This window comes from Mauremys mutica, chromosome 2 (genome assembly GCF_020497125.1).
Source record: "Mauremys mutica isolate MM-2020 ecotype Southern chromosome 2, ASM2049712v1, whole genome shotgun sequence".
In the NCBI taxonomy this organism is placed as follows: domain Eukaryota; kingdom Metazoa; phylum Chordata; order Testudines; family Geoemydidae; genus Mauremys; species Mauremys mutica.
The window spans coordinates 296,229,062-296,239,155 of NC_059073.1; the positions used below are offsets into that span (position 1 = coordinate 296,229,062).

General features: G+C 67.2%; 1 protein-coding gene across 1 annotated transcript; it reads right to left on the reverse strand.

The window, feature by feature from the left end:
- Positions 1-6,614, reverse strand: CDK5 (cyclin dependent kinase 5). The gene is made up of 12 exons (XM_045004308.1): positions 6,509-6,614; positions 5,539-5,627; positions 5,108-5,175; positions 4,654-4,714; positions 4,445-4,501; positions 4,072-4,167; positions 3,390-3,464; positions 2,646-2,742; positions 2,483-2,552; positions 2,139-2,199; positions 1,148-1,228; positions 1-698 (listed from the first exon to the last, which is right to left on the reverse strand). Exons 1-12 carry the CDS (start codon positions 6,543-6,545, stop codon positions 612-614), a joined length of 879 nt encoding a protein of 292 aa, XP_044860243.1. The 5' UTR covers positions 6,546-6,614; the 3' UTR covers positions 1-611.
- Between the last annotated feature and the right edge of the window lie 3,480 nt (positions 6,615-10,094).

Consider the following 10,094-nt stretch of genomic DNA (forward strand, 5'->3'; position numbering starts at 1 on the left):
AGCGCAGGACGCGGGCTGGGGGAGGGGAACTGTTTATGAAATTAAACATACACCTTCAGCCACACAGGAGCACGGTACAAGGGGGAGGGAAGCTGCCTGGCCCCCCAAGGAGTCCCAGCTGGAGGGGGGCCCCACCCAGGCAGAGGCACAGCCAGGGCCCAGGGGCCTGCAGGGGACGTGGCAAGAAGGGGCAGCCTGCGCCGGGGGCACCACGTCCCATGCCAGCCCAGGAGGAGCCGCCCCTCGTCCCTGGACCCCTGGCGAAGGAAGGGACAGCAGTGGCTCCCCCCTTTCCTGTGCCCCACTGGAACCCCAGGGCCGTCTCTGTCCCGTGGGAGCCAGGTGACACGGCACGGTACCAGGGCGATGAGCACTCGCAGCAGGGCAGGGAGGGGGCTGGCTCCTGTCCATGGGGTCCCAGCAGAGACTGGTAGAAAACCAGGCGCTGCAATGGGTTAAAAACCTAATAAATACCTGGGGGGGGGGGGAGGACGCAGGCCCTGCCTATCACCCAGTGCCCTGGCCCCGGGACATCCCCCTCCACCCCCCTCCCCACCGCGCCAGTGGAGCAGGGCAGATGCTGGTCCGGCAGGCCCAGCTCCGGGCAGTCTCTACGGGAGGCAGAAGTCCGTGAAGTAGGAATGCTGCAGTGCCTCCTCGGCTGAGATCCGCTGCACTGGGTTGCACTTCAGCAGGTTCTGTGGAGGTAGCAGAGGGGCTGGGTGAGGAGGGGGCAGTGTGGCCGGAGCAGGGCAATGGGGCTAGGTGCCCCCCCACCCCTGGAGCTGCAGGTGAGGGTCAGAAGCCCATTCCCCACCCCTTCAGGGGTGGTTAGGGGAGCAGCTGGGGAGGGGCTGTCTGGGGTAGCCCCACAGGGGCCTGGCCCCGTGGCAGGGGGCGAGGAGCGGCAGAGAAGCCACCTGGCTGCCCAGCACAGCAGCTGCTGCCCCCGCCCACGGGGGACACAGAGGGGGGCTGTCAGCGACACGTACGTGAAGGGCCTGGGCCAAAACGGTCATGGTCAGTCACAGGACCCCAGCAGTCCCCCAGGGACAGGCCTGCCCCTTCCTGGGGCCAGCTGCCCCCACTGCGCGCCATGGGGCTGGGCACACAGCGCCTGCTCAGCCCGGGGCAGCGGGGCACTCACCTGGAGCAGGTCCCGACCTGTGGCATTGAGTTTGGGCACCACGTTGAGCAGCGACGTTGTTGCAGGGTACATGGGGTACGGCTGAGGGGAGAGAGGGAGACAGCGCTAATCCCGCCCCCCCCCGGAGACAGGCCAACCTGCCCCCCACCTGCCCACTGCCCTCGACCCAGAACTAATCCCCCCCCCCCCGAGACAGGCCAACCTGCCCCCCACCTGCCCACTGCCCTCGACCCAGCACTAATCCCCACCAGGAGACAGGCCAACCTGCCCCCCACCTGCCCACTGACCTCGACCCAGCACTAATTCCCACCAGGAGACAGGCCAACCTGCCCCCCACCTGCCCACTAACCTCGAACCAGCACTAATCCCCCCCCCCTCCCCGAGACAGGCCAACCTGCCCCCCACCTGCCCACTAACCTCGACCCAGCACTAATCCCCCCCCCCCGCCGAGACAGGCCAACCTGCCCCCCACCTGCCCACTGACCTCGACCCAGCACTAATTCCCACCAGGAGACAGGCCAACCTGCCCCCCACCTGCCCACTGACCTCGACCCAGCACTAATCCCCCCCAGGAGACAGACCAACCTGCCCCCCACCTGCCCACTGACCTCGACCCAGCACTAATCCCCCCCAGGATACAGGGCCAACCCACCTCCCTTTCCCCCTCCAGACACTGTCAGCCCCCCGCTCCCCCCCCAGCACTAACCCCCAGACTGGGCCTGGCAGCTGCTCCCTCCCTGGCTCTGATGCTCCGAGGGCCCAGCCAGCCCCTACAAACACTCGTCTCCAGCGGACATGGGCCTGCCCGTTGTGCCAGGGCTCACACCTGTCAGGCGTCGTTTGTGGGTCCCACTGACATGGACCCAAGAGCTGCAGCTTGTGGCTGGAGGGGGCAGCTCCCTGCCCCCTGCCCCCGAGAACAAGGCAGGCCCCAGAGTGCCCCCCCTCAACGGGCCAGGCCCTGGGCGCCCATCCCCAGCCTGGGACTGACCTTGTAGTCTGGGAGCTTGGTCATGGCCGGCCACTGCTCTTCGGTGGGGGTTCCCAGCAACGTGGGGCGGGTTAAGGGCCATCTCTGCCCCCAGACAGCCAACCGGGGGAGGGGAGCGGAGCACCTCCGCTCCGGCCCACAGGCAGAGCCAGGCCCTGCCCAAGGCACATCCGGCCAGCCCTCGCAGGGCTCCTTCGGGCAGGGGGAAGGCCAGCCCTGCTGGGACCCGCACGGCCCTCCCACCCGGAGGAGGTCAGGAGACCCCCTTCCCCAAGGGGGAACCCAGGCTGTCTCCCCTCCCCATGCTAAACAAATCCGCCCAAACACCCGGTTAAAAAGGATATCGGAAAATCCTCTTCAACTGGTCGTCCACGTCGTTCCCCGGGAACAGGGGCCGCCCGGCATTGGCCAGCTCTGCGGGGAGAGACACGGGGCTGAGCCCAGGAAGCCCTGCACCCCCCACCCCACGGCCCCTCCACAGCGGGGAGCCAGCACCGGGGTGGGTACCTGCGAAGATGCAGCCGGCTGACCACATGTCTATGGAGGTGGAGTACAGCTTGGCACCAAACAGCACGTCAGGGGGGCGGTACCACAGCGTGACAACCTGCAGGGGGTGCAGACAGGGGGTCAGACTCCCACTGCCCTGAGAACAGCCTGCGGGAGGCGCCGCTGAGCTGCCGCCCTGAGGACCATGTCAGGCCCCAAGCTCTGGGCAGCGGGGTGGCTTCCCCCTCCTCCCACAGCCCCCCCATGGCTGCTGCAGCACCCCACCACGGTTGCTGACCCGTCCCCCCTGCAGAGAATGGGGCTGGCCGACACCCCCAGAGCCAGCAGCAGCTTCCTAGCTTCGCCCCAGCTGCTGTGTGATCCAAACAGAGGCACCGGCTAAGCGGGGAAGAGAGGATGTGAACAGCCCATCCCCATGAACCCCCGCTGCTGGGCGCTCTCCCCTCGAGTCAGTGCTGTCCCCCATGCAGCCGTGCAGCTCTAGGTGGGGCTGAGCTGCAGGGAGTGGGGCAGGGGCTCCGCGGGGGGCACTCTCCCCTCGCAGTGAGTGCTGACCCCACTGCCCCAGCGTGGTGCTGGGCGGGCGGCACTGTGCTATGGGGGGGCTGTGCTGTGCTCTCCTCTCACAGCACAGCACTAGGGGCGAGTCCCCTGTACGACAGCCCATCCAGCCGCTGCACAGAACAGCCGGCACACACCAGCCGGCTTGCTAAAGGGGCCCCCACACCGTCCCCGACCACTCACCTCTGCCGAATAACAGCGCACAGGGATCCCGAAGGCCCGAGCCAAGCCGAAGTCGGCAAGTTTGAGCTCCCCGTTCTGCCAAGAGAAGGAGATGAACCAGCCACAGCGAATCAGTCATGCAGAGCGTGCCACCTGCCAGGAACTGCGGCTGCCACCCAGAGCCAGAGCTGCTCTGTGCTCAGGAGGCCAAGACTAGAGCACCGAGAGAGGACACAACGAGCAGCCCTCCAACCCTGCCCTGGCTCCCCCTCAATCCCGACCCACAGCCCCTGCTAGACTAGCCCTGGGATCCCGCCAGCCCTACCAGTCCCACCAGTCCCAGCCCTGCCAGTCCCTCTCAGTCCTGACCCACAGCCTCTGCTAGCTCAGCCCTGGCATCCCACCAGCCCTGCCAGTCCCAACCCTCAGCCCCCTGCTAGCCCAGCCCTGGGATCCCGCCAGCCCTGCCCTGGGATCCCTCTCAATCCCCACCTGCAGCCCCTGCTAGCCCAGCCCTGGCATCCCACCAGCCCTGCCAGTCCCAACCCTCAGCCCCCTGCTAGCCCAGCCCTGGCATCCCGCCAGCCTGCTTGTGCCCCCAATCCCGACCCACAGCCCCCTGCTAGCCCAGCCCTGTCAATGCCCCACACTCCAGCCCAGCAGCAGCAATGGACCCCCCGTTTGGCCTGCGTGGGTGACTCACTCTGTTGATCAGCAGGTTCTGGGGTTTGAGATCTCTGTGCAGCACATTGCGGCTGTGGCAGAAGGCAAGGCCCTTCAGCAGCTGGTACATGAAGGACTGAAAGAGAGGGCAGCACTGAGCAGGCTGCAGGTAGAACCCAAACCTACCCATGCCCCAGACAGGGCGGGCGTTGGCTCCAGGACGCAGGGGATTCTCCCCCGCCAGGCCCAAGGGAACCAAGACTGGCCTGTCTGGGAGGAGCAGCTTGTGATGCTGTGAGCCTGGGGAGCGGCTAACTCAGAACCGACCTTGGAAGGGGGCCGCCGAGTTGGGTGCTGTGACTGGCACCCCCTACCCCGCGAGGCACCATCATAGCCCGGCCCCGCAAACCCACCTTGACATTCTCAGGGTCCAGGTCCCCATTGCAGCTGTCAAAGTATTTCTTCAGGTCCTAGCAAGAAAAGAGGGACGCCTGGGTCAGAGAGGAACTGGGGAGCTCAGGTGCATCCAGACAACTCCGCTCCCCCTCAGGGATGACAGTGGAATTCACCCGGGGCTCCCCATTTCCCTCAGTCCCTTGTGGGCTCCCCCTCCCCAGCTCACCTGGTCACAGAACTCGAACACCAGCGTCAGCTTCTTGTCACTGTGCAGGACATCGTGCAGCCTGCAATGCAGGGAAAACCCAGTGAGCGCCCCCAGCAGGAGCCCACGGGGCCTTCAAGAGCAAACGGGGCCTCCTGCCAGCCCCAGTGCCGAGAGCATTCCAGGGGGCGGGGGGCGAGGCAGCATAGGCCCCCGGCCCTTTGCCTCAGGGGACCTAGTGCCAGGGTCCTGGGTAGAAAACAAGCAGGTCACCCCAGTGGCAGCCCTGCTGTGAAAGGTACAAACACTTTCCCATCCCCCAGCAGCTCCCCACAGCTCACACAGGACTCATGGAGAGGAGAGCAGAGGGGGGACAATGCCACACAGCACCCAGGAGCTCCATGTGTCCAGATCCAACCCCAGCCCCATCCAGAGCCCCCTGGCCTGCCTGCCTGTCAGGCAAGAGTGCCCTTGCCTGACAATGTTCTTGTGTTTCAGCTCCTTGAGCAGGCAGATCTCCCGCAGGGCAGAGCTGGGAACACCCTAGAGAAGGAGGGAGAGAAAGAGAGGTTATCAGCACATGCTGCCCCACAGAGCCAGGACCCTACATGTCCCCAGCAGGATATTGGCCAAATGCACAGAGAGGCATTAGCCTCAAGCCCAGTGGGGCAGAAACAGTAGAACAGGGCCCAGGAACCACAAGGGCTGGTGAGCCCCCAGTCCCCAGTATAGGCAGCCATGGCAGGGCTTGGGCCCTACCCTGTTCCCCTGCAGCTAGGAACATCTGCTGGCAGCTGCAGCCCCCATCTGGTCCCTGAGGGGAACGGCCACCCCCCCCCACGCTAGAGGCACTATGGGGCCAAAGCAGCAGGCACCGGCCACAGCTGGGCACTAAAGGCTGGTCACCTCGTCGTCATCATCTAGCCGGACTCTCTTCAACGCCACGATCTCATGGGTCTCCCTGTTCTTGGCTTTGAACACGGTCCCGTAGGTCCCTGTGGGGAGAGGCCATGAGAACCAGGCACCCCAGTGCCAGCCCCGCAACCTCTAGCTCAACCCTACCGGAACTGCAGCACCTGACTCCCAGCCCGGCCCCCCCCGCTTCACTGCCCCCCCAACCCCAGCCCAGCCCCCCCCCCGCATCACTGCCCCCCCGCAACCCCAGCCCGGCCCCCCCCGCATCACTGCCCCCCCAACCCCAGCCCGCCCCCCCCCCAACCCCAGCCCAGCCCCCCCCCCGCATCACTGCCCCCCTCGAACCCCAGCCCGGCCCCCCCGCATCACTGCCTCCCCAACCCCAGCCCGCCCCCCCCCCGCCTCCCTGCCCCCCCGCAACCCCCGCCCGCCCCCCCCCGCATCTCTGCCCCCCCCACCCCACCCCAGCCCGCCCCCCCCCCGCATCACTGCCCCCCCGCAACCCCAGCCCGCCCCCCCCCGCATCACTGCCCCCCCAACCCCAGCCCGGCCCCCCCCCGCATCACTGCCCCCCCTCGAACCCCAGCCTGGCCCCACTGCATCACTGCCCCCACCCCAGCCCGGCCCCCCCCGCATCACTGCCCCCCTAACCCCACCCCAGCCCGGCCCCCCTGCATCACTGCCCCCCCCGCCACCCCAGCCCGGCCCCCCCGCATCACTGCCCCCCCCGCCACCCCAGCCCGGCCCCCCCGCATCACTGCCCCCCTAACCCCACCCCCGCCCGGCCCCCCTGCATCACTGCCCCCCCCGCCCGGCCCCCCCGCATCACTGCCCCCCCCGCAACCCCAGCCCGGCCCCACAGCATCACTGCCCCCCCCCCCAGCTCCAGCTCCCGGCTCTGAGCCAGGCGGGGCGGGGGCTAGGCCCAGCCCGGGCAGACGCGGCCCGAGCCCCCCGGTACCTTCCCCGATCTTCTCCAGCTTCTCGTATTTCTGCATCGCTCCGCACCAGGCCCCCCGGACTACAGCTCCCGGCAGCCCCTGCGCGGCCCCGCCCCCAGCAAAACTCCCGGCAGCCCCCGCGCGGCCCCGCCCCCAGCAACACTCCCGGCAGCCCCCGCGCGGCCCCGCCCCCAGCAACACTCCCGGCAGCCCCCGCGCGGCCCCGCCCTCCACAGCTCCCGGCAGCCCCCGCGCGGCCCCGCCCCCAGCAAAACTCCCGGCAGCCCCCGCGCGGCCCCGCCCCCAGCAAAACTCCCGGCAGCCCCCGCGCGGCCCCGCCCCCAGCAAAACTCCCGGCAGCCCCCGCACGGCCCCGCCCTCCACAGCTCCCGGCAGCCCCTGCGCGGCCCCGCCCCCCCGCACAGCTCCCGCGCTTCCAGGCCGGGCTGGGTGTTTGTTGTCCTGTCTCTGGCCCCGCCCCGCCCCGCCCCGCCCCGCGCGCCGGGTCATAGGGGAGCCGGAGCCGGATTGGGCGCTTCTCCAGTAACAGCCCCGCCCCCCCGGGAGCCGAGCCTGAGCGCCCCACTGCGCCTGCGGGCCCGGGGGGGGGCTCAGCTCCCGGAGCCTGTCAGCGGCCGGGCTGCAGCAGGGCCTGCCCGGAGCGCCTCTGGGCAACGGCCCTGCGGGGGCTGGAAACGGGCGGGGCCCGCGGCTCCCTCGGGGCTCTGCCCCCCCCCGGGCTCCCTCGGGGCTCTGCCCCCCCCCGGGCTCCCGCGGCGGGCTGGGGCTCTGCCCCCCCCGGGCTCCCTCGGGGCTCTGCCCCCCCCGGGCTCCCGCGGCGGGCTGGGGCTCTGCCCCCCCCCCGGGCTCCCTCGGGGCGGGGCCCGCGGCGGGCTGGGGCCCTGCCCCCCCCCCGGGCTCCCTCGGGGCGGGGCCCGCGGCGGGCGGGGGCCCGGCCCCCGCGGGGGCTCCCACGGGGCGGGGCCCGCGGCGGGCAGGGGCCCGGCCCCCCCCCCGGGCCCCCGCGGGGCGGGGCCCGCGGCGGGCTGGGGCTCTGCCCCCCCCCGGGCTCCCTCGGGGCGGGGCCCGCGGCGGGCTGGGGCTCTGCCCCCCCCTGGGCTCCCTCGGGGCGGGGCCCGCGGCGGGCTGGGGCTCTGCCCCCCCCGGGGCTCCCTCGGGGCGGGGCCCGCGGCGGGCGGGGGCTCTGCCCCCCCCGGGCTCCCTCGGGGCGGGGCCCGCGGCGGGCTGGGGCTCTGCCCCCCCCTGGGCTCCCTCGGGGCGGGGCCCCCCCCTGGGCTCCCTCGGGGCGGGGCCCGCGGCGGGCTGGGGCTCTGCCCCCCCTGGGCTCCCTCGGGGCGGGGCCCGCGGCGGGCTGGGGCTCTGCCCCCCCCTGGGCTCCCTCGGGGCGGGGCCCGCGGCGGGCTGGGGCTCTGCCCCCCCCTGGGCTCCCTCGGGGCGGGGCCCGCGGCGGGCTGGGGCTCTGCCCCCCCTGGGCTCCCTCGGGGCGGGGCCCGCGGCGGGCTGGGGCTCTGCCCCCCCTGGGCTCCCTCGGGGCGGGGCCCGCGGCGCTAGACAGTGACTAGAGTTTAAAGCCGGACGGTTTATAATCTTGCGGAGTCAGGGTCCGTGCACAGTGCAGCGGGAGGGGTGACTGCAGCAGGTGTAGACGTACCCAGGCGAGCGAGCTCTGAGAACACCAGAGATGCTGCAGCAGCCCAGGCTGGACAGCCTGGCCTGGGTGCTCCAGCAGGTAGCCCGGGCTACCGTGGCTTCACTGCTGTTGCTACCCTCGCTCGCTCGCTCAAGTATCTTCACCCCTGGTGCAGTCACACGCCGCGATCCCAGGGGCACAGACCTGTAGTCAGCAGCATTGCAAAGCCCCAACTACCAGATCTCTTGTCCATGTGTCGGTGCTTAGACACCCATCAGTCACCTCTCAGCCTCAGTAAGCTGAATACATTGAGCTCCTTTGGCCTTGCATTGTAAGGCTTGTTTTCCCGCCCTGGGTCATTCCTGTGGCCCCCCCCCTTGGCACTCTGCAGTATTTCCACCTCCTCCTCAAAGTGTGGGCACCAGAACTGCCCGCATGAGTCTACTAGTGATCTTACCAGGATCGCGTCCCTACTTCTACTTGATATTCCCCTTTTACACAGCCAAGGATCACATCAGCCCTTAGCACCACTGCCTGGCACCAGGAGCTCATGTCTGCAATGACTCCGAGTCAGTGCTCTCCCATCCTGTACGTGTGACCCCTGTGCTTGGCTCCTGTATTGCCTTGTGTTGGGCTGGGACCATTTAACCAGGCGATTCCGATCACTCTAACAGTGACCTGTTCTTCTCAATATTTATCACTCTGCCAACCTTTCTCATCTGCAAGATTTGATAACATCAGCTAGAAACTGCCCCACCAGTTGATCTCTCCCCATGGCCAAGTACATTCTGAGATCTGCCCGAGAGCCTGGTTTTAATCTAATCATGTGCCCTGATAATTCCACATAGTACAAGCTTTTTCATCAAAATGCCATGCACTACGTCAAATGCCTTGGAGACAGCCAAGCACACGATACTGACACAGTGACCGTTATCAGCCAGACCTGCAATCCTGTAAAAAAACAACCCCAAACAAGTCAGGTTTGTTTGCCAAAGCCCAACTTCCTCGAAACCGTGCTGACTGGCAGAGAGGATATTTCTGTTTCCTGTGCTGACCCGCGTGGCCCGGGCAGGGCCTGTCTCTCTCTGAGTCTGTCCCGTGTGTGGCTCAGTGGGGCTGGCGGCAGTCCAGGCAGGGCCTGTCTTTTAGTGGCGCTGGCTGCGGTCTGGCCAGGGCCTGTCTCTCAGTGGGGCTGGCCGTGGTCCAGGCAGGGCCTCTCTCAGAGGGGCTGGCTGCAGGCAGAGCAGGGCCTCTCTCAGTGGGGCTGTGTCACAGAAGCAATTTCCTTAGACACTCCAGTCTCCCAGTATCACCACCAGTGCCACTCGCCCTGGGGATGAATGGTTATGAAAACCAACACCCCAATACAAGAAAACGGTTCTCTTGATCCCAAAGGACCAAGCCCCAGACCCAGGTCAATATACACATCAGATCTTACCCACAAATCACGCTGTTGCCAATCCTTTAGAATCTAAAATCTAAAGGTTTATTCATAAAAGGAAAAAGGTAGAGATGAGAGCTAGAACTGGTTAAATGGAATCAATTATATACAGTGATGGCAAAGTTCTTAGTTCAGGCTTATAGCAGTGAGGGAATAAACTGCAGGTTCAAATCAAGTCTCTGGAACAACCCCCGCTGGGATGGGTCATCAGTCCTTTGTTCAGAGCTTCAGTTTGTGGCAAAATCCCTCCAGAGGTAAGAAGCAGGACTGAAGACAAGACGGAGATGAGGCATCAGCCTTATATAGGCTTTTCCAGGTGTAGGAACCTCTTTGTCCTTACTGTGGAAAATTACAGCAAAATGGAGTCTGGAGTCACATGGGCAAGTCCCTGCACACTTTGCTGAGTCACAAGGCGTGTCTGCCTTCTCTCCATGGGTCAATTGTGTAGCTGATGGTCCTTAATGGGCCATCAAGCAGGCTAGGCAGAGCTAACACCAACTTGTCTGGGATGTTT

What these genes read in the sequence shown, in the direction of transcription:
- CDK5 (XM_045004308.1), bottom strand. Translation starts at nt 6,545, where the DNA reads ATGCAGAAATACGAGAAGCTGGAGAAGATCGGGGAAG. An exon ending in GCTGGAGAAGATCGGGGAAG is followed by an intron (nt 5,628 to 6,508) that starts GTACCGGGGGGC and finishes CTCTCCCCACAG; the next exon opens with GGACCTACGGGACCGTGTTC. An exon ending in CAGTTGAAGAGGATTTTCCG is followed by an intron (nt 2,200 to 2,482) that starts ATATCCTTTTTA and finishes AACCCGCCCCAC; the next exon opens with GTTGCTGGGAACCCCCACCG.